Source organism: Callospermophilus lateralis, chromosome 2 (assembly GCF_048772815.1).
Source record: "Callospermophilus lateralis isolate mCalLat2 chromosome 2, mCalLat2.hap1, whole genome shotgun sequence".
Classification (NCBI taxonomy): Eukaryota; Metazoa; Chordata; class Mammalia; order Rodentia; family Sciuridae; genus Callospermophilus; species Callospermophilus lateralis.
The window spans coordinates 180,253,020-180,277,598 of record NC_135306.1 but is presented as its reverse complement, the minus strand read 5'-3'; the positions used below and the strand labels follow the sequence as shown (position 1 = coordinate 180,277,598).

Here is a 24,579-nt window from a genome sequence, read left to right as displayed (position 1 = left end):
TATATTAAGTCTTACTTGCAGACTTAAGAAGATGAAAATTCTGGATTCAAAAATCAGAAGTTCCAATTCAGTCTTGATGCTGCAAATAAATGCTTAAAGACTTGGGCAAAGCATGTAATCTTGTAGAGTACTAGTTTTCCTATTTATAAAGCTTAATGCTCTTTGTAATTCTAATATTCTGAGTGAAGATAAATATTTTTATTTAACTAGTATGATAGTATTTACTATAAAATTTATACAAAAATATTAACAGTGAATCCACTAAAATAACTTTGTATTGGGAATTCTAGCTTATGTCTCCCCCACTTATACTTATAGACAGAATATTTTGTAGAACTATTTTATTTTAGCTAAACATTATCTGAGAATTAAAACAAAAATAATCCTAAGAATAATCAGCCCTATTAGAAATTATTTATCATAAATTTGGAAAATAAACTAAAGAACCTTGAAGCAAATGTGTAACAGCTGTTAAAAGCAAAGACTCAGGAGCAGTGGTGCTCACCTATAATCCCAGCTACTCAAGATTGATATAAAAAAGATCACATGGATCCTAAAAGAGTCTCTCATTTTGGGCTAAAAAGAATTATTTAAAAATAATTAATACATACCTGCTCACTTTTCACAACATATAGTATAAAGTTCATATTTCCATGACTCAAATGTATGGGTCCTTTGAAATGTTATTTCATCTTTAATGCATCTTTTTTTTTGTTTGTTTATAGCCTAGTATGATGTTCTTAACCAAAATTAAATTTTCTTCCTTGTTTGAGAAACAAGTGAAGCCAATATTTTACAAGACAAATTTTATTCATTATTATTAGCATGTTATAGATTTCTGGCATTAGTTAAGAAAACTATAAAGATATGCATTTATCACAATAATTCACCTCTGTGTATTAGATTTACAGGTAAGCATTTATACATCTTTGAATATTTTAGGGTAGCAAAAATGTTTTGTTGTTGTTGTTCAGTGCTGGGGATGAAACCCAGGGCCTCCTGCATGTTAGATAAGAATTCTACCATTAAGCTACACCCTCTAGCCCTGAAAAAATAATTAAGGTGAATCAAAGTTCAAAGTTACAATATCCATTTTAATACTCAATATACTATTTTCTCTACAAATTTTTAGAAAAGTAATCTAAATTTCCTAAAAACTCAAAAAAGATTTAATACTTCTATTTTCCTAAAGAAACTTCCAGAAAGTTATAAGCCCACTAGCCAACAAGCTATTTTAAAAACCCTAGTGCTTGATACTATTATATTTTTTGTTGTTGATGTTGTACTAATTGAACCAGGGGCATTTTACCACTGAGCTACATCCCCAGTCTTTAAAATATCCTACACATTATGGTTATATTTAAAAACCTCATTTTTGAACCAGCAATATAGCTCAGTGAGGGAGCATATGTTCACCATGCACAAGAGCCTGTTTTTGATCCCCAGAAAATATTTTTTAAATCTTTAGCTTTCGGAGATATCTTCCTTAATATGGTTGAAAGAAATACACAAATGGCCTGAAATTTGCTTTGAAATTTGGGAGTTAAGAGAACATAGGAAACGTAAATGAAACAAGACTATGAAGTACAATTTACAAATGCCAAACTATGGAACCAGCCTAGATGTCCATGAATGGATGAATGGATTAATAAATGTGGTATATATACACAAAGGAGCTTTATTCAGCCATGAAGAATAATGAAATTACCAGGTGCAGTGGCACACGCCTGGAATCTCAGTGACTTGGGAAGTTAAGGCAGGAGGCTCCTGAGTTCAAACCCAGCCTCAGCAACTTAGGGAAGCCCTAAGTGACTCAGCAAGACCCCATCTCTAATATCATAAAGAAGGGCTGGGGATGTGGCTCAGTGGTTAAACACCTCTGGGTTCAATCCCTGGTACTTACTAACTAAATCAATCAATCAATCCATCCTATCATTTGTAGGAAAATAGAACTTGGGAACCTTATTTAAGTGAAATAAGCCAAACTCAGAAAGTCAAGAGTCATTATGTTTTCATTCAGATTGAAAGCTAGAGAGGAAAAAGAAAAAGAGAGTAGGGAAGCAGGAAAATTATGAAAAATATAAGGGAGATCAATAGAGTAGATAAAAGGGACCAGGAAGAGGGATGGGGTAAGGGAAAGAGAAAATACTGGGGAATAATATTAGCCAAATTATATTGTAATATTGTGTGTACGTATGAATACATAACAACAAAACCCACCATTATGCACAGCTATAATGTACTAATAAAAAGAAATACGGAGGGGAAAAGACTATGAATAGAAACCAAAGCTGGGTAATGAATTCATAGAGATTTATTATACCTTGCTCTCCAAATTTATTTAGTTTCAAATTTCCATAATAAAAGTGTTGTTGTTTGTAGTAGATAAAATCAACTTTTAAGTGGCTAATTCTTGTTCTAGATTACTGATTCACACCAAATGGTATGTAAAGGGAGAAATTATGATGAACATTTAAGTAAGGGTATATATTTTAAAACAATTTACACACTAAAAAAAGATTTCACAAAATATTATTCAGTTGTTACAATTCACAAACTTACTATTTTAAAAAATTCCTATTTTAAAATAAGCTTTTAAGAGACTTTTAGATTAGCTTTTAAGAGACAAGAAGATTACAAGTTTGAGGTCAGTCTCAGCAACTTAGCAAAACCCTGTCTCAAAAAATAAAAAGAACAGATGGGGCTAGGGTTGTGGCTCAGTGGTAGAGCACTCACCTAGTATGGGCGAGGCCCTGGGTTCAATCCTCAGCACCACATAAAAATAAATTAATTAATTAATGATACTGTATCCAACTAAAACTAAAAAATAAATATTAAAAAAAAATAAAAAATAAAAAAGACGAGATATAGTTCAGTGGAAGTCCCCCTTGGTTCAACTCCTTAGTACCAAAAAAAAAAAAAAGCAATACAAAGATATTAACCAATAGGAAATAGGAAAAGATCATCTCTAAGTTTTGAGTATGTGGAAGATTTTTTTGGTTTTGTTTGTTGCACACTCACACTTCTACTGAATTTCATCCTTCCCAAAGGTTCACTTTTTAATTTTGGCATCATTTCACCAATTCCTTAATGGCTCTGGCCAAATCAAATTCTGACTTAAAATATTTTAGTTCTATTTGAGTGAAGATAGTACCAGCTGCTTTATTAGATTGCTTTATCTTGCAGTCTTTCTCAATATGAAAAAATGTTTTTAAATGTTAAGCCATATAATTTAAGCAGATCTAAGCAAAACTATTTTAGCTTATCCACATTTTTGTGTTTGCTTCACTGATTCAGACAATTTGGACTCAAGTTATTTAAATAGGATCAGTGATCACACAGTAATGAGCGCAATGGCATTAAGTCATATGAAAACTTCTTCATTTTTTATTTAGTTACACTCCATAAATGTCTACAGTCCTGGCAACATAAGACAAGCTATACAGAATTCATTGTTTGTTTGTTTGTTTGTTTTTTTGTACTAGAGATTGAACCTAAAGGCACTTTACCACTGAGCCACATCCCAAGCTCTATTCTATATTTTTTATTTAGAGACAGGGTCTCACCGAGTTCTTTAGCGCCTTGCTTTTGCTGAGGCTGGCTTTGAACTTGTGATCCTCCTGCCTTAGCCTCCCAAGCCACCGGGATTAAAGGTACACAGGGTTCTTAAATAACTCTTAATTTATGTAAACCAAGTTTAAACTCCTGAGATATTAGACAATAAGTCAAAGCAGGAACACTTGCATTAAATATAGTATTTATTTTTTGCAGTGATGGGTATCAAACCTACTCTACTACTGAGCTATATCCCCAGAACAAATATATTCTTTATTAAAACAATATTTATTCAATACTTATCATATGCCAGGTAAGTGGAGGAAAGCCACAGCTTAAGTTCTATCATTAAGAAACACTCAAGGTCAGCAAAAGCAGAGTGCTAAGCAACTCAGTGAGACCCTGTCTCTAAACAAAATACAAAATAGGACTGGGGATGTGGCTCAGTGGTTGAGTGCTCCTGAGTTCAATCCCCCGTACCCTCCCAACCCGCCACCCCCCCAAAATAATAATAAATAAAAGGAAAAGAAAAAGAAACACCCAAGGTAACAGCGACTAACAATAAATAAGAACAAAAAAGTATTTAATATCAAGAATTAATAAATGCTATGAACAGACTATGAAGAAACCTGATATGCAGCACAGTTGAAGGACTTAACATTGATGTGGGAGGTGGGGGGGTAGGAGAGGAGGATTCCATGAAAAGTACTAAGGAAAGGCCATTGAATGACCTGAAGGAGAAAGTTCTGTAGATTATCTGAGGGAAGAGTAGTCCTGGTAGAGGAAACAACCCAATGACCCTGAGAGTAACAGCATGCCTGCCACCATTCAAGAAACAGTGAAAAGTGGTATATTAATTCAAAGATATTAAATCAAAGATATAAGAGGACAAGATAGAATCCGTGGCCATGGCTCTGAAAAAAAATCAAAAGAAAATGAATGGAAATACTGAAATCAGTGATACTGAACAGAGTTTCAAATATGAGGGCTACTCAGTAAACATCTCTGGATTTCCCACCTTATGGTAATCATTCCATCTGATCTAAGCCTATGTTCCCAAGTTTTCTCTAAAACTTTTTTCTTTTTTTCAGTTGTAGTTGAACACAATACCTTTATTTTTATTTGTTTTTAGTTTTATATGGTGCCAAGGATGGAACCCAGAGCCTCGCATGTGCTAGGCGAGCACTCTACCGCTGAGCCACAACCTCAGCCCCTCCAAATCTTTTATTAAAAGTATGTGCTGGGAAAATATTTCTAATTTTGAAAACAGATGGAAGTATAGCCTCTTTCTGCACATACATTAAGTCCCAAAAGACCTAGCGTACTTCTTCAGAGTTTTCCATCATTAATGCTTCTTTTTTTTTTTACTTCTTTTCATTTGCCAATAATACTTTATCCTATACCCTAAGCCTTTTGAGAGGAGTTTTCCCTGAGTTCCAGAACAGCTTGTGATTAACAATACAATCTCTGAAGTCATTTCCAGGGTTAAAATCCTATTTAATAGCAGTGTGGCCTAGCAAAGCTAATTACCCTCTCTATGCTTCAGTTTCATTATCTGCAAAATGGGGTAACAATATCTATCTCAAAGTTAGTATGAGAAGTGACAATGTATATAAATTATTAAATCAGTGCTTGGTTCTTGGTAGGTATTCAATAATTGCTGTCACACCAAGCAGGCACAGTGACACATGTCTGTGATCCCAGCTGCTTGGGAGGTTAAGGAAGAAGGATCACAAGTTAGAGGTCAGCCTGTCTCAAAAATAAATTCATTCATTCATTCATTCATTCATTCACTCATTCACTCATGGGCTAGGGATGTAGCTCAGTGTAGAGCATCCCTGAGTGCCACAAAACAAAACAATAATAACAATTAAAACAACAACAACAAAAAAAAAAAACACTGTCACCAGAAACACCTAAGACTTGGTTCTCAACCTAAAAGCTAAGAATAAACATCATAACTTCCCAAAATCTTGATCTCTGAGATCTTACTATTATCTCTATGTAAACTCCTGAACTCAATTCTCTGATCTTTTCAGCTAAAGACAAATACTTGGAAAAAAATCAAAATGTCAGAATAAAGAAAACTTAGCAGGGCTACTTCAGATTTGGTGGTCAGGGAAGGACTTTGTGAAGAGATAAGAACATCAAGCTGCTTCCTGTGTCATACCCTTCTACCTTGATGTTCTGCCTCACCTCAGGGCTCAGAGCTATGATTCAGATAACTGCGGATTGAACCTCTAAAAGTTTGAACCCCACATAAATTTCTTATTCTCTATGTTGTTCTTGTAAGGTCTTTTGGTAACAGCAAAAAAAAGCTGACAAAAACAGAAACTGGTACCAAGAAGCGGGGTCACTGCTGTACTCAACTAGACCATGTGGTTCTGTAGTCTCTGGAGCTGGAATGAGAAATTTTGAAAACTTTAAGAGATACAGGCTGAAAACTCTTTGCAATGTTGTAAGCAAAGCTGATACCAGTCCCGTACCCCCCACAACCCCCACAACCCTGTGAACTGAGAATTGCTGAGGCAAGCATAGAAAGCAAGTTTTATTTAAGAAAGTGACAGAGACAAGACTTCTCTGAAGAGAAGGGGCCCCAAACCTGGGAGTCCTGAAAAGGGTGTGCATCTTGCTCTTTTATAGACCCCAGAATTTCCACCTCTTTATTCTCAGTGTATGTGCCTAGAAGCAGGGATTTGGGGGGGGGGGGGGTTTAATTGTTAGCAACCCAGAGTGTACAAGAGTAGGATCACAGGAATAATAACCCATGGTTCTCTATTTGATAACCAGTCATGCCCCCACCCCATCATTCATTACCTACACAAATTGCCTGGCCTTCATCCCTGCCTAGGCCAGAAGGGGCTGCAGGCAGATTGCTTTTTGGCAGAGAAAGCATATGGGGGTTAAGTACAGTGGGCCCATTTAATAGAATTATTCTCGTAACCTTGTGTTCCCATCATTCTCATCTATTGTCCCCTTACAAATCTTAACGTGATCCTGGTTGGAGCTCAGAAGATCAGAATGCCAATAGGTCTGTGGATAGTAAAGACTAAGTTCATGAGGTTTCAGAGGAGGATGACTCTATCAGAAATTGGACCAGAAGTCTACATTTTGCCCATGTCCTGAGATTTTTGTAATGCTGAATTTACAGCTGAGGTACTAATGAGTACCTGACAGGAAATCTCAAGGCAGCACAGTATTCAGGCAGTGGCATGGATATTGCTGGCAGCTTTTAGCCAAATTTACTATGATAATCAGGAGCAGAAAGCAATGCACAAATATTTGAAAAACTTACAGTTTGGCCAGATAAATCAAAGTAAAACAGGAGCAAAGGAAGTTGTGATTGTTAAAGACATTACAGGCACTAAAGAGATGCTAAATGCTTTGCACAAAGACAATAAAATGGCTTGAGGGCATTTCAGGAATCCACAAAACCACACCCACCTCAGGCTCAAGAGTGTTAAAGTAAAAATTTCTTTAAAAGACTTGAGGGAAGCACCCTGCTTGCACAAGGGAGCCTAGGAAGTTTTTTGTTTGTTTGTTTTTTGTTTTTTTTTATCATGCTCAGTCACCCAGGCACTTGAAGGCTGCAGCCATGGTCCTAGGAGGCTTGGCTACTGCTTAAGATGGTAGCAGTCACTCGCATCAATCACATGATGCTGGTTCTGCAGAAATGAAGGATTCTGGAGTCAGTGAGTCTTGGAGGCTTCCACCAAGACTTCAAAGGCAGGCCTGGGAAGCCAAGCAAAGTGTAACAGGGTCAGAATCCCTGAAAGGTGCTAAACAGGGTGATGCATAAAGATATGAAAAGGAAGTCAAAGCTTCAGTGGAAACTCCTGAGATTAAGAAATGCCAGTAATGTGGAACATCTGCCTAGGAAAGCTACAGGAATTGAGCAGGGGCAAGTCAATAGAGACCATATGGGCTGCAACCATGAAGGCCCTAGGGGTGGAGCTACAGAAGTTCTTTGGAGAGAACATCATGATGCCCTGTGCCCTAAATGCTGAATGTGGAGCTATAGGACTTATTTGCCCAGCTGGATTTCAGTCTTGCTTTGGTCTCATTCCTTCTTTCTATGCCCCTATTTCTCCCTTATGGAATAGAAATATTTGCTCTATACCATCATATATTGGATATGTGACTTGCTCTTGAGGTTTACAGGAGAAAACATTCACGAATTTGCCTTTAGTCTCAGATGAGATTCTGGACTTGGACTTTTGGGTAATGCTGGAACTGTTAAGACTATGAGGACTACTGAAAATGGACTAAATGTATTTTGCATTGCATGAGCATTTGAGGGCTGCAGTGGAAAAGTTAAGGTTTAAATATAAGGTGTCCCCTAAAAGCTCATGTGTGAGTTTATGCAAGAAGATTCAGGAGTGAAATGACTGGATTAAGAGATTTAGCCTAACCAGTAGATTAATCCACTGAAATGGTTAACTGGGTGGTAACTGAAAGGCAGGTAGGAAGTGGCTAGAGAAAGTGGGTCACTGGAGAAATGACTTTGGGCTTAATATCTTGTCACCAGTGAATAGAGATGTTTGTTTCCTGGTTGCCATGTCCTGAGCTGCTTTCCTCCACCATGCCCTTCTGCCATGATGTCCTGCCTCACCAAAGACCAAAACCTAAGTATGAATTCAGAGGACTGTGGACTGAACTTCTGAAACTGTGAGCCAAAATAAACTTTTTCTGCTCTACATTATTCTCATTGGTATTTTCATCACAATGACACAAAAACTGACCAAAACAGGGATATGTACTTGTGGGCCCCTCTCCTTCTTTTTTAGTATATAAATGATTATAATATCTTTCAGTTTCTGCCTTATTTTTATAATGTTTTTTTAAATATGAAATAGTTGTTGGATTTCATAAATTTTCAGATCTACGTAGAAAACCTTTTCAACCCTTGATTTACAAGTTTGGGGAATTATAATAAATATCATCTAAATCTGAATTTTTTTAAAAAGACAACAGGAATAACATATATGTTGGTGGTCTCAAAGTGTGGTCCCTGGACAAGCAGCACTAGCATCACCTAGGAACTTGTTTTAGGGCTCTAACCCAGATCAACTGATTAAAAAGCTCTGGAGTTGGGCCAAGCAAACTGTGTTTCAACAAGTTCTCTGGGAGATTCTGAAGGACCACTGATCTATGGCAAGATCCTATGAGGGAAAGAAACTGTCAGACTTTCTTTTAAGACATTTGTTCATGTTGTTTTCTAAGGTATCAAGGAAATGTTACTTCCGCAACGAGAAAATTTTCTTGTCTATTTGTTTCTCTGACTCCCCAGCCCAACAGTGTATATACCACAAGAACAAAGATTTTGTCTGTTTTAATTGCTACCAAGTCCCCAGTGCCTAGAAGAGTTGCATGATATATGTACTAACCAAAATGAATTAACATTTCTATTTCTTCAATGTATATATACTTCAAAACATGCTATAAACTGGTATACAACTTATTGTTCAACCCCCCCCCTTCTTTTTTTTAAATCCAGGGCACTTAACCACTGAGCCATATCCCCTGCCCCCTCCCTTTTTAAAATTTTTTTGTAGTTGTAGATGGACAGAATGCCTTTATCTTGTTTATTTTTATGTGGTGCTGAGGATTGAACCCAGTGCCTCATGCATGCTAGGCAAGTGCTCTACCACTAAGCTAGAGCCCCAGCCCAATCCCCATCCCTTTTTATTTTTATAAGTTGCCTAAGGCAGTGCTAAATTGCTGAAGCTGGTCTGTAACTTGTAATCCCCCTGCCTCACCTCCCGAATCACTTGTATTATAGGCATGCACCACCACCACCACCACCACCACCACCACCACCACCACCAGCCCCCGCACAACTTTTTTCAATTAAAAAATAAATTTTAAAAAGCATCTTTTAGTTCACTGTAATCATTTTTCTGGTGACCCAGCTCAAAATTTACTTTTTTCTTACCCTTTACTATGTACCCTGCCAACACCCCAGGTTATTTTGATCTTTCACATTCATCTACTTCTTTCTACACCAACATATCTTTACCAATTTCCTATCACTTCTCTCTTGTCTGGTCTAGTGAATCACCTCTTGTTTTTTATCTCTGCCAATTCTAATCCATTCTGTGCTTAAATTCCAAAAAAAAAAAAAAAAAAAAAAAAAAAAATCAGTTGGGTGTAGTAGCATATGCCTGTCATCAAATCTACTCAGAAGGCTGAGGCAGGAGGAACACAAGTTCAAGACCAACATGGTAACTTAAGGAGACCCTGTCTTAAAATGAAAATGGGGCTGGGGATGTACTCAGTAGTTAAGCATATCTAGGTTTGACACCAGTACAAAACACACACACACACAAAATTATTTGAGAGAGTAATAAGAATATCACTATCCTTCTTAAAGAAAACGCCTTTCAAAGTTCTTTAACCCTCATAAAGACTAAACTCAAAAACTTCTAAAATCTACACTAATACTCTGTAGTAGTGTTACTCCAATAAGCTCCTCAATGAACCACATGTTTGATAATCTCCCTCCCATAATAACTCTACTTGATCAAGGACAGAATTGACCAGCAGACTGTGACATAAGTGATCCTATGCCAGTTCAAGGCCCAGTCATTAACTGGCCCAACAGACTCACCTTTATTCCTTATGGAATACTTGTTCTTGGAAGCTCCTTAGGGCCAATCCTTTATTCCATGATGCAATATTAACAATTTCTACTTTTTCAAATTTATTTTTTAGTTGTAGTTTGACAGAATACCTTTATTTATTTATTTTTATGTGGTGTTGAGGATTGAACCCAGGGCCTTGCACATGCTAGGCAAGCACTCTACTGCTGAGTCACAATATTAACAATTTCAATCAATTTGTATTTAATCTACTTGACAAATGCTTCTATGAGCCCCCGGAACTAGATAAACTTTTCTCCTCTATGTCTCTAAAGCATGTTTGTATCAGTTGCCAGCCTCCTCAACTTAGCGAGACCCTGTCTCAAAATTAATAATAATAATTAAAAAAAAAGTTGGGGAGAGGACACCTCTTAGTGGTACAGTGCCCCAGGGTTCAATCCCCATTACCACACATACACGTACACATAAAAGTGTAAATAATATCATTTCATAAAAGGAAACTGAAGCACAGAAAGTTAAACTTTTGTAAGATCACACTGAAAGTAGCAGAGTCAAAATATAAACCCAAACATTCTGACACCTGAGCTTATGCTATCAACCATTACACTAAAGTGCCTTCTACAGAAATGAATAGGACAGAGAAGAGAACTATTCTCTTGAAACATGGATTGTTAGTGGTGGCTAGTGATATTTGAAAAAAAGTGGTTAGTACTAAATGATACATATAAAGCAACAAAATTACTTCAGAGAGTGATAATGCTATCAAGAAAAAAAAAACAATTCTGTGATATGATAGTGATGCAAAGTTAATTTAGATGGGCAGTTGGAAAAGAGGAAACATCTTGCAAAACACCTAAATATTCAAAAGCAGCAAAGACCTGGAAAGAGAACTCTAGGTGAAGAGAACAGCTAGTGCAAAAGCTCTAAAACATGAGTAATTTTAGCACATTTCATGAAAGAGATAGTCAATGTGACTAAAGGATGGTGGAGGGATGAGAATGAGCTAAGGATGGAGAATTAGCTGAGGTTGAGATCACTTAAGACCTTCTTATAGGCTAAGGACTTGAATTTTACTCTGAATAACACTGAGAGATTTTAAGCAAGGTAATGATATTTGAATTATGTTTTGAAAAGTTAACTCTGGCTGTTGCATATTTAAATGCAAGAAGGCCAATGGAAAGTAAAGAAAGGAGTTGGTAGTAACTATGGAAACTATGAGTATAGAGATCAAATCAATGAGTTCTGTTGAGAGGACCAGATATATACAGGGAGAAAGAAATGATTATAGATGGTTCCAAACTATTGGAACCAGGCAACAAAGTAAATGGTGGTATTATTTATTAAAGAAGGATCAGGCCAGGTGTTAGGATGATAATCACATCTTGGACATATGTTTGAAATATCTGCTCAATGGCAGATGTTAGATATGAATCTCTATATATTTATCAATATAAATTTGAATATCATCTCATATATATGGCAACCTGGAGAGGAAAAAAAAGAGGATGGATCCCCAAGTTCTTGGACAATTCAACATAGAAGCCAAACAGCGAAGCAGCAAGTATACCTGTCACCCTTGAGGATTACCAAGTTTGTTTTTTTTTAAATATATTTTTTAGTTGTTGGTGGATCTTCATTTTCTTTATTTATTTATATGTGGTGCTGAAAATTGAACTCAGTGCCTCACACACACTAGGCAAGCACTCTACCACTGTGCCACAAATCCAGCCCAAATGCCAAGTTCTTTAAAAGGCAAGATAATGTCTTTTTCATTTCTGTGGTACCTTGTAGAACTTAGCTGAGTATCAAAAATTCAAAGATGCTCAGTACATTTTAATGAATGAATAAATAAGTGGCTTCCATTAAATTTCTAAAGCTTCAATGTAGAAATATTATACTTGAGGATGAAGGCACAGAACCTCATATCTTCTAGGCACTCAAATATTTGCTTAATGAATTAAAAAAAAAAAAAACTTGGCTGTGTTTTGGTAGACATATTTTAATACTCATTATTCCAGAAAACACAGCAAGGAAAGAGAGAAGAAAAGCAGTTGCTTATGTCCTGTCATTTTTAACAATGATAATCACAAACACACTAAACCTTTCATCTTGGTCCCTACTACAAGGTAGTGGGTGCATGGCACTGACGGCTACAACAGGAAGAAAGGGGCTTCCAATTCCCACACAAAAGTTGAGTTCTGGCTTTCATATCATAAGCAAGTATTAAGTAACACTATATTCTAGGTATGTAGCATATAAAGAGTAAGTGCTAAATATTAAAAATAATACTACAACAGCAAAACAGATAAGGTTCCTCAAAGAACTTCCATTCTAAAGTGGAAGACACTGATTATATAAATACCATATAGGTATATAATGATATGAAAGTAAAATGTGGGCTGGGGATGTGGCTCAAGCGGTAGCGCGCTCGCCTGGCATGCGGGTGGCTAGGGTTCAATCCTCAGCACCACATACAAACAAAAATGTTGTGTCCGCCGAAAACTAATAAATAAATATTAAAAAAAAAAAGGAAAGTAAAATGTACTGTGGAAATATATGCATAAAGCAACTGGGGTAAGTTTGGAAAGGAACAGGTTTCTGAATGTAAGATACTTTAAGAAGTCAGTCTGGGAAGCAGGAAAACAGTGACTGTATCTAGGTAGAGGAAAGGGCATATATGAAGGCCTTAAGTAGGAAGAATTCAGGATGATCCAAATGCTAACAACATTTTAAATGGGTTGTAAATGCAGGTGCATCCAGGGCACACTGACCCTAGGAGGAGCCATTAAGTAGGCTTAAAAAGATGTTAAACCCAAGTCCAGGCAGTGGTACACATCTGTAATTCCAGCAGGGGACAGGGCACAGGAGGATTGCCAATTCAAAACCAGCCTCACAATTCAGGCAATTCATTCAGGTGCTAAGCAACTCAATGAGACCCTGTCTCTAATAAAACACAAAATAGGACTAGGGATGTGGCTCATTGGTTGAGTGCCCCAGAGTTCAATCCCTGGTTCCCAAAAACAAACACAAAAACAAAACAAAAAGATGTTAAGCCCAGAAGCAACAGGATCAAACTGGTAGATCTATTTTTAAAAATCAATCTGCCTGGGCTGGGGTTGTGGCTCTGGGTTCGGTCCTTGGCACCACATAAAAATGAACAAGTGAAGTGAGGGTGTTGTGTCCAACCACAACTAAAATATTAAAAAAAAAAAAAATCTACCCAGGTGAAGTAGTGTATACCTGTAATCCCAGCACCTTGGGAGGCTGAGGCAGGAAGATCACAAGTACAAGTTCAACCTCAGCAATTCGGTGAGAACCTATCTCAAAACAACAAAAAGGGCTGGGGAATGCAGCATAGTGCTAAAGCACCCCTAGGTCCAATCTTCAGTACAAAAAAAAATCAATCTGGATATATAAGGAGAATGATGAAGGGAAGAAAGAAAGGGTCTGGTTTAAGGTGACTTATTAGAAAGCTACTGTAGTTATTCAAATGAAAAATAATGGCAGACTGGGTTAGTGTGGAGCAGTGGAAACCAAACTGGAAAACTCCAAGGTATATTTAAGAGATTTTTTAAAAGCAGTAGATGTGGGAGGCCATCCTTGCACATGATTTGAGTTACCTCCCTGGCTGGGCGAGAGGCGCTCAGACACATCCTTGTGTCCAGAGCTTTCCCCACCCTTCTCGGGTAGAGGGCTTGTCCGTGTGGAGGCCACTACCCTGTCTGGCCACTACCTGAAGACCCAATCTTCGCACCTGACCTTGGGACACTGCCCCGCTTAATCTTCACTGGATGTGATTTTCCCCAGAATTTTTTGTTTCCCAATAAAAGTCCACTCCCAGGCATGTTCTCTCTTGCTCGCTAGCTTCTTCAGTAAACCTAGCTACCACAATAGGTGGCTGGAGGCTGGAGGTAGGAGAAGACGTCCTGGAGCTGGTTTAAAGGTAGTTAGAACCCGTCTCTTTAATTCAACTCCCTTCAGATTTCTCACCTACAGAACCTTCACTTATGAAGCCTGTGCTGGCTGGGGGCTAAAAGTAGATTCGGGCATGGCAGTACATACCTATAATTCCAGTGACTAAGGAGGTAAGTTTGAGGCCAGCCTTGGCAACTTACCTGCAGAAACTTAGCAAGACCCTGTCTCACATAAAAACTAATAAGGGTTAGGGATACAATTCAGTGGTAGAGTGCTCTAGATTCAATCCCCAGTACCATTTAAAAAAAAAAAAAAAAAAAAAAGCTTTAGGGCTTAGTGACAAAGAACACAATGTACAGGTTTATAGAATGAGAAATCAGGTAGAGAGAAGTATGACTGAGATGAGCCTCACTAGAAAAGCAAAGGTGAGATGGGTGGGGAAACATGAGCTCATCATTAAATGTCCATTATATATCCAAGTCAAAGGTTACAAAGGTAGCTGGATATGTGACTAAGTCTTCACAATGAAAGTGAAAACAGTAAGTAGACAGAGTTGGAATTGTTAATATAAAAGATATATTTTCTGTTTATTGGAAGTTATTGATTTTTAAATAATAAAATGATTTTTAAATGACTAAGTCTTTATGAAAACATAAACATGGACATTTTTCACTGATATGGTTTTTAAAAACATGGACATGGAAAAAATTTTTTTAAAAATGGGCATGGATGTGATAGCCTCAGAAGAAAGCATAAAACAGACAAGAAATCATATTAATTTCAAACCCTAAGTAAACAACAAAATGTAGATATTAAGTAGAAGAGAAATAAAATCTAGTGAAACACAAAAGAAAAACTGTAGGCCAGTGATACAGAAAGAAAACAGGAAAGTTCAGTGCAGAAATGCAAAGAAGCATGTTTCAGGGCTGGGGTTGTGGCTCAGTGATAGAGCGATGGCTTAGCATGCATGAGGCATTGGGTTTGATCCTCAGCACCACATAAAAACAAACAATGTGTCCACCTAAAACTAAAAAAATATATAAATATATTAAAAAAAAAAAAAAGAAGCATGTTTCAGTTAGGAAATGGTCAACAATGGTAAAGAACACTGAAATTAGGATGTTGATATTGATGTTCAGGTTTCTAGGCCAACTCACAAAAGTTCATTTAACCATAATATAGGTGAATTACAGCATTAAACTATCTTACCATGCAGCCCTGCAGTATAGTAGCCAAACATGCAGGCTCAAGACCCACAGCACCCAGATTTAAATCCTAGCTTCAGTACTTGTCAGTTTTGTAGTTCTAGATATATTAACTTAATGTCTCTATGCCTCAGTTTCCTCATTCATAAAAGGCAAAAATAATACTTACCTTAAAGAATCTCTGTGAGGATTAAATAAATTAATGTGTATGTGATTTAAAATAGCACAAATTAGGGCTGGGGATGTGGCTTAGTAATAGAGTGCTTGCCAGCATGCACAGGCCTCCCAGTTCAATCCCCAACACTGCAGAAATAATAATAATAATAATTATAATAATAAAACAGCACAAATTAACTCATGAGGTAAATGATAGCTACTATTCCAACAGTACTTCTATGGAAAATAGTGAACACTAAATAACTCCCCACTAATTTGGCATTGTCCTTACTGCTTTATCAATTGTGATCTTACAAGATCTTTTTTTCAAAAATCTTAAGGGAAACTAGATTTAAAACTTATTCAGGAGCTGAACACGGTGGTGCACAACTGTAATCCCAGCTGAGGCAGGATCATCACAAGTTTGAGACCAGCCTCCACAACCTAGTGAGACCCTGTCTCAAAATTAAAAGAAAAAAATTAAAAGGGCTGGGGATGTACCTTAGTAGTAGACTATCCCTGGGTCGAGTCCCCAGCATCAAAAATAAAAAAAGTATTTCCATTCAGACATTTTTCTGGTGCATATTCAAATATAAGGACAACATCTACCATCACCCTGATGAAACACTAAGCTGCTTCTTGTTCTGCACAAGATTTAAATACAATGTAGAAAGGGGTAGCAGGTTTAGAGTTGCCTGATGACTACCTTATTTCCAAGAGTGTGAAAAGATAGTATAGTATACCCCTAAAAGGTATATCAGACTAAATGGTGATTGGGAAAGAACATGTTCATATGGTTCCTAAAACTGAGAAGAGCACAAATAAAAACATTCAGGGACAGAACTCTCTCCATAAGCCCCACTTGAGGAAAAATGCTCTGGTTTTCCATTGTTTATTTTCCAACCATTAAAATAACAAGACTATCTAATATCTGATAGAGCAATTGTATCCAAAAAAATATTGTTCCAAACTCATGAAAATTTGTTTATCAGGCCCTTTCCCATCAAGTGATAAAAATGTTGTGTTTCAGGTCCAAGATGTAAAAGAGGATGTTAGATCCCATGTCAATAACCGACTGGTCATTACCATCTGTCAATTTCTAAACAGGTTATAGGAAACAAGGTGACAGACAGGCTAATTCGTTATGGCTAAGTATCCATATTACATCATCACAGCTAGTACTCATTTGCACCTTCAGAAGAAACTGCCACAAAGGGAAACAAAACATTCAACTAATAACATGAATTATGAAAAAGCTTTTTTAAATGTTATAAAAATATGATTAAGCTTCTGAAATGTAGGTTATTTAAAGACTTAAAAGACATTTCAGTTATGGTACTTTTGATGTAACTGAAATAAAAGGCCATTTGCACAGTTTGAAAAATAAAATGAGGTACAATTAAGAAGTGTGAGCAGCCCTGTACAGATGGCCTGATCCTAACACAAGATGTTAACAAAGCAGGTTTGTAGAGGAAGGGGAAGCCTGAATTTTCTATGCTATAATGTGACTGACCCCATCTCCAAAAAATACAAAAGGGGGGATTATCATTTAAAAATCAATAACTTCCAATAGACAGAAAATATATCTTTTATATTAACAATTCCAACTCTGTCTACTTACTGTTTTCAAATATGTTTGGGAAGTCCCATTTGTTACTTTGGTAAAGTAATATTTGGAAAATATGACAAGTATATTTTAGTTTCTTGCCTCAGAAGTATTCTGCTAAAAGAAATAAAAATAACTAGGTAGCCTTCAGTTTCATTTACCTAACAAACATTTTTCACTTATAACACACAAAAAATGAGACAGATACCTATCACTGCTGTTCACTGAAGAGAAAGTAATTTTAATTAGTAATTAATAATTTATCATGTTCAATGTAAAAGCTACTTGAAAACTGATAGCTAAATATCACCAAAAAGAAATAATGGGAGAAGTGCCAAACATTTACATAAACCTCCTCAAAATGGCTTGTTTATATATAAAACAAATTGTAGCTATTTCTAAAAGGTTTAATCATTGAACTCCAAATTGGCATATCACTATTATTATTATTTTTTTAACTCCCTGGTCACTTAAACAAAGAGTCTAAAATTTTCTAAGGAGGCTCATTTCCCTTTTCTCATTCTTTCACAATCATCCCAAAGTACAATCTAAGACAAAGACCAGCTATACATATTTCCCAAATCATGAATGTGGAACTTCCATAAAAACAAAGAAGGCAATCTAGACTACCATAATGTACAAAGTTTAAAAAAAAAAAAAAAAAAGTTCACTTCTGTCGTGAAAATAATGAAGAAACCTGATGAGATCATAAACCCATGAAGCTTCCTGTTGGTAGCTGAGGATGAAGTCATTAGCAACCCAGGATTCCCAAGTCCTTGTAATCAGAAGCTGCACCTACCAGATTCAGTATTGTTCGGGAGAGGTGGCTTTAAAACACCCGGCTCCCGAATCCTCCAAGCCAGACCACGCCTTCCAGTTATCATTCAAATGGAACCGTTTCAAAGTGTGGCACTACTACACATTTCCCTGCAAGCTTAAATATCAAGCAGGAGTCAACATTTTAGGTTCCCTTGGTTATGCTGAAGGAAAGATGAACTCTTGAACCCCGCGCTACATAATAAACCCAGGCTTCAGTAGCCGAAATGGAGGTGAAGCATGCTCTGGTTCCTCAACCTTTATGGCTTTCACTGATCAGCAGCCCCCGATTTCTTCACCAAACTCAGTCACCCCAAGGCACAGAAAGCAAAGAGAGATTCCTTACTTCCTGCTGTTGTTAAAAGGGGAGGAAACCCTACAGCAACTTTGAACTCGTCGAAGAGAAATGGTTTAATCTTGGCCAGCACTGCAAACATATGTCACCCAGCCCCAACTCCGCGTTCCCGCCCCGCCGGGCCTCCTCCCCGCCGCGCGTCGCGCTCCAGGGGTGCTCCGGTAGCCCAGCCTTCCCGGGTCACCCAGTGTCAGGGACGCGGCTCCGCGCCTCTTCCTCTCCCACCTCCCCCACCCGCACACCGCCAGAGCCCCAAGACCACATTGTCGGTCACCCAGGTTCCAATACAATGGAATGTCACTGCCCCGAATTCTCCGGGGCCCTCCTCGCCCCCCAGAGCCAGTCCTGGATCTCCCTGACACCGAGTTCGGTCTCGAGCCCAAACTTCACCATGTGAGAGACCAGGACCGGCAGATGACGGAGCCCCACGACTCCCGCCCAGCCCTCCCGTCAACCGCGGTCCCCAACCAGTTCCATACGCGAATGCTGCGCTGGGCGCCCCCACCCAGCCGGGACCACCCTCTAGGAGTTATCAGCCCCCTCTCCCGAGGGGGGCGAGGGCGAGAGGAGAACTCCCCGCCCGACCCAGACCCCTGAGAGGCGCTGCAGCAGGGCGAAGGCCCCAAATGCATCCCCGGCCTTTCCTGGCCCACCGCGACCCCGCCGCCCACCCTCCCTACCTGGCCTTGAGGATGGGGCTGCTGCCGTTGCTGCAGCTGGGGCTAGAGGCGGCTGCTGGGGCTCGGGGTTCGTAGGCCCAGGCGGGGGTCGGGGTCTGCGCGGCGGCGCTGGAGGCGGCGGCGGGGGCGGCGGGGGGCGCGGGCGGCGGCGGTGGGTCGGCGAAGTCCGAGGTCGGGTAGTTCCTGTCCATCGTGGGGGTTGCGTAGGGAGGACGGGCTGCAATGGGGGCTCCTCTAGGGCCCTGCGTGAGGGGGGCGGGAAGGGAGGGAGGGGCAGGGGGAGGAAGAGGAGGAGGAGGCGGCGGCTGCGGAGGGAGCTGCCCCCTCACATGGCCCTGAGGAGAGGCAGGAGGAGGGCGCACTGGCGAGTCCGTACCGCGGCAGCCGGGGCTGTAGCAGGCTGCAAGGCTCCAGCCTAGGCGTCAGGGAAGCGGCGGCACTAGCGGCCGGGACTCGCGGCGACGGCGGTGGCCGCTGCGCCCCATGTTGGTGGATTTCCCAGGATGCACCTCCCGCCCCCCTCCGCCCCGCGGCCTCGCCCCGCCTCCCCTCGGCGCCCCGCGCTCGCAGCTCGTGAGCTGGGCGGGCGCGGGCGAGGCCTCAGCCGCTACCGGTCGGCTCTGGAGGGGTAGTCACGGCTAAGGAGGCGAAGTCTGACGACCTGGCCGACCCCGGGGACTCGGAGAGCACCCGGCAGCCGAAGCCCGCAGACCGCGGACGTCTGCCCGGAGGGGAGCTGTCCGCTCTCGCTGCGCCCGCGTGGGAAGGGGCCGCGCTTCCCGATCGCCCCACCGAGGGAGGGGACAGTGAGCGGAAACGCAGCCTAGGGTGCCGCAAAGCGGGAGGCTTGTCAGCGCTTTGCCTGGAGTTCATTACTTGACCCTTCGGATTATTTTGAGGGACTCAGAGACACTCAATCTCCAAATCGCTATTTCTTTCTCTGCGCCCCAAACCAGAAACAGCTGAACGGGCTGTTTTACAGTTCCGTTTACTCCCTTCCTGCCCAAAGCTTGCAGGGCAAAAGGACCCTTTTCCTGCTGCTAGAGGAGATTTATATTCAAAGAAATTCAAATTTAAACGTATTACTTTCCAATCCTCGCTGAAAGGGCCTTTCCCAGGAGTTCTTATTAACTGTCCCCATCCCCCAACTTAGGGATTTTCCCACTCTGGATTTTTGAATCGTTGTATTCCAAAATAAATAATGGCTCTTCGTTGATCAGTCCAACTACCATCTGGATGACTTTTATAACAATAAGTCTAACTCAGTATGCAATGTGTGTTGGGCTTTTTTTTTTTTTTTTTTTGGTCGAGATTCGGAACCTCTGCAGGACTCTACCCAAACATTTCTTATCTGACTTCCAAGATGTTGATGTGGAGTAATTTTAATGACTACTTGAGGTTTTTCTGTTGTCTGTCGGTTGTGTTTCTTCTCATGAGGAGTGAAATTAAAATCACTTGGCCCTTCAGCCTTTAAGTGAAAGTTAAAATAACGGTGAAGTTATATTTAATGACCACCTTTTAAAAATCAATATTGGTTTAACACCTATTACATGCTTAGCACAGCAATCTATCCCTCAAGATAAGCCTAAGGTAAAGGTTTTTAAGCAAATCTAGACAGGCATAGAGGAAGACCTGATAATCTTGATACACTATCTCTAATGACCATTTAAAAAGCTGTTTTAAATTTAAGGACTACCTGGTACAGGGTCTACTAATCCTTCTGAGATTAATTTTGTCCTGGGAGATTCTGTTTTCCTGGTGCCTACATCCTTTTGTTCCTATTCATTCTTTTTTGTAAACCCTTTTTCACCTGCTAAGCTTGGAGCCAGGTCCTGGGGTGGGGAAGGAAAGTTAAGTAGTCTTATTTACAAATGAATTCAAGCTGTGAACAAAACTGACCTTGCAATTTTAAGTTAATTACAGTATGTATTTACTAAAGATATCTTTGAAAGTGATTTTCATTGGGGAAGGAATTTGCCAAGATCCTACAAAGAAGTAACATAAATTTCCATTACATTTTTTTTCTTCCTGCATACTGGAAATGTGGAATCTAAAAACAATAAGTTTTCCAAATAACTTTTATATTTATAACTACTTTTGTGAGCTTAAAGTTTCATTTCTGTGGAAAGGCTAAGAAATGAAGTGGCATACTATAAATGTTTTATGGCACTTAGTTTAAGACCACAATTGGTACTCAAAGTGAGTTATGGGGAGCAGGGCATGGTAGCCCATGCCTGTAATCCCAGCCACCCAGGGGCTGAGGCAGGAGGATTGCAAGTTTGAGGCCAACACAGGCAATTTAGTAAGACCCTGTCTCAAAAGCTCTTAAAATGGCTGGGAATGTAGCTCAGTGGTACAGCACCCCTGGGTTCAATTCCCAGTACCTCAAAAAAAAAAAAAAAAAAAAAAAAGGTGAGTTATGCTAGCAATAGCAAACAAGTGGCAATAAAACCTTTGTCATCTCTTACACCATTATTAGTTTATGCCACATTGATCAAAGAACAGATATTAAGGGAAAACTTTTGTATTTTTGTTTATTTTGGTACCAAAGACTGAATCCAGGGGCACTTAACCCCTGAGCCACATCCCAGCCCTTTTTATTTTTAACTTTGAGACAGGGTCTCACTAAATTGCTTAGGGCCTTGTTAATTTACTGAGGCTGCCCTTGAAATTGTGATCCTCCTGCCTCAGCCTCCTTAGCCTCTGGGATTACAGGAGTGCTCCACTGTGCCCAAATGAGTAGTTTTAAATAATATATCCTGTCGTCAGATGTTCCTTTGCCCTTCATATGAAATTTTTTTAGTTTAGCCTAAAGTCAAATGTTGCAACATGTTTATGATTAGCATCATTAAATCATTTAACTTAACATTTTTTAATTGATGAGTCATAATTGTATAATTTTATGGGATATAATGTAATGTTTCGGTATATGTAAATATTTTTCCCTACTGAAAATATATTCCCAACTCTGCATTTTCCATGATCTGTTTTATATCATCCCCAATCTAGCTGCTTCAAGACTGATCTAGGTAATATCAAAAGTTAAGAATAAATGTTGTTTTTGTTTTAAATAATAACAACCGTTCTATTTTTGTGTGTGTAATGTGCTGTACTAGGGTTTTAACTCATGGCCTCCCAGAGCACTCTACCACTGAGCTACAACTTCAGCTCATTTTACTTTCATATTTTGAGATGAGGTCATACTAAGATGCCCAGACTGAGCTCCAACTTGCCATCCCCCTATTTTCAGCCTCCCAAGCCACTAGGATTCATTTCATTTTTTCCTGTGGAACTCCTGTTCATTCATTAAGATTCAAATGAAGCTGGGCACATTGGCACATGCCTATAATCCCACTGACTCAGAAAACAGACAGGAGGATCACAAGTTCGAGGACTGCCTCAGTAATTTAGTGAGGCCCTCAGCAACTTAGCAAGACCTTATCACAAAATAAAAAATAAAAAAGATTGGAGATGTTACTCAGTGGTAGAGCACCCCTGGGATGAGTCCCGAGTATTAATTAAGATTGAAACAAGGGGCTGGGGATGTGGCTCAAGCGGTAGCGCGCTCGCCTGGCATGCATGCAGCCTGGGGTTCGATCCTCAGCACCACATACAAAGATGTGTCCGCCGAAAACTAAAAAAATAAAATAAAATAAATATTAAAGAATTCTCTCTCTCTCTCTCTCTCTCTCTCTCTCTCAAAAAATAATTTTAAAAAAAATAAAAGATTGAAACAAAACATCTTCTAAAACATTTCCCCAGCTCCCCCAGGGAAAATTAACTGATGGCTTTTCAGAAGTCCTTCGGTGTTTTATTCCAATTCCTCTTATACTTAACACTGTCATATTGCATTGCAATTAGTTGTGTATCTGGGTTTTACTCTCACAAATCATGCATTCCATAAAGGCAGTGTTGCATTTAATTCATCCTTATATCTTCTGTACTAAATATCTTGAGCCCCTTGCATCTATTGACACAATTTATTAGGTCAACAAATATGATTGTTGAATGAATAAATACACACATGACTTTTAAAATACCCTTTTAAAGGTTCCATTTAATTTACATATGCTATTCTAAAAAAAGCACTTTTTTAAAAAATCTGGGAATTGAACTTGGGATCTCACATGTTAGGCAAGCACTCTACCAGGCCTTTTAAAAGCTAGAGATTTTATCTTGATCCTATAATTGGAGAGAAGGGCCAGAAAATTGATGGAATCAGACAGTTTGGTTGCAGGAAACCAAATGAATTCGAAGTCGTATGCTTAAAAAGGAAACTTTCCTTCCTCACCTCCATTTCCCACTTCCTTCTGAGTTAAGTAATGCCTTAAAATATATGCATGATCAGGAGGATGGCCTTCTAGACTGGCCTTGGCAACTTAGTGAGATCTTGTCTCAAAATAAAAAATTAAAAGGTCTGGGGGTATAGAGTACCCCTGGGTTCCATCCCACTACTACTAAAAAAAAAAAAAAAAAAAATGGGCGCGTGCACAGCTCGAAGGAACAATCTTTTGCATTTCTCCTCCTCCTCCTATTCCTTTAGTAAAATGAATATAACAACTGCTGGAAAGGTTGGAGTTAGATCAAGCAATTCAATCCTTTTGTTTTGTAGTTGAGGAAACTGGAGCTTAGCTTTTCTTGGTTTGCTTTAAGGTGATGTAGGGAATCAGTCGGGGGAGAGAGCAAATGCCATCTCCACTAAGATGGCCTTGTTCATTAGCTTGTTGGCAAATGCAGAATTTGTGGTTGCCTGATTAGAACTGTAGTCAATAACTCCATACATTCCTGTGTTACAAACAGCCCAACCATTGTGTAGTAAGATCCAAGCTCAAATTTGTGGTTTCACTGAGAATATGAGAGGTATGTTTGAGAGAAGTGGGTTGATAAAGGGATGGGTCTTAGTTTTCAAATTTTCCTTTCTCTTTTGTTGAGGGGACCAGGGAGTCCTGACTTTGTTAGGGCAACTCTGATTTTAATCTGTTTGATCACTATCACAAATTAAAACATCAGATATCAAGGAAATTCCACTACCATTTTCTCTCTGAGGTTGACCGCGTCATCAGCTTTGACTATTCTCTCTGTTGCCTATCTCCCCTGCTAAGAAAGACAGCAATAGAGTTGGAAGAGCTGTTTTTAAGCCTGCTTCTTTGGAAGTTCACTCTCAATGGGAAGGAGGGTATCCCTAAATAACAATGATGAGTCAAAATCCTGCAGTGAGCAGAGCTTCTAGAAGCATATTTGATCTGCAGTTTTGTGTGGAGGGTAGAGGTCTGAGCTATGAATACAGAAGGACTCTTGGGCATTGATGAATGGATTAGCTGATCCAGGGTTGGTAAAAAGAAAGGATGAATGATTAAGAGATACCAAGAGGTTTGGTAAAGAAGCAGTATTCATTGAACATATCTTTTACCTTCTTGAATAGATTGTAGAAAATTCAAAACCTTATTCTATAAGTGATGGATATTCTTATTAGAATAATCAATGCATACTGAACATGTTTGTCCTTGTGGCAAGAGCTTATGTGGATCATTATATTTCATTCTCATAACATCCTTAAGATGTAGATATTGATTACTGTTAATCTCGTTTTACAGAAAATTGAAGCTTGCTGAATTTAAGTAACTTTCCCAACAACATGCAAGTCAACATAAGACAGTGATGCAAGTGAAGCTTCAAACCAGCTCTTTAA

The 24,579-nt window shown here is 39.1% G+C and overlaps 1 protein-coding gene across 3 annotated transcripts in view; it reads right to left on the bottom strand.

Moving 5' to 3' along the window:
- Positions 1-19,352, bottom strand: part of Qser1 (glutamine and serine rich 1) — a 75,679-nt gene extending 56,327 nt beyond the window's left edge. For 2 of the 3 annotated variants that reach the window (XM_076847015.1, XM_076847016.1), the window contains exon 1: positions 18,891-19,352. In XM_076847015.1, coding sequence (XP_076703130.1) covers positions 18,891-19,081 — 191 coding nt within the window. In that variant the 5' untranslated portion in view covers positions 19,082-19,352. The remainder of the gene's footprint in view (positions 1-18,890) is intronic. The other variant, XM_076847017.1, reaches the window with a different exon arrangement.
- Positions 19,353-24,579: the final 5,227 nt, after the last annotated feature.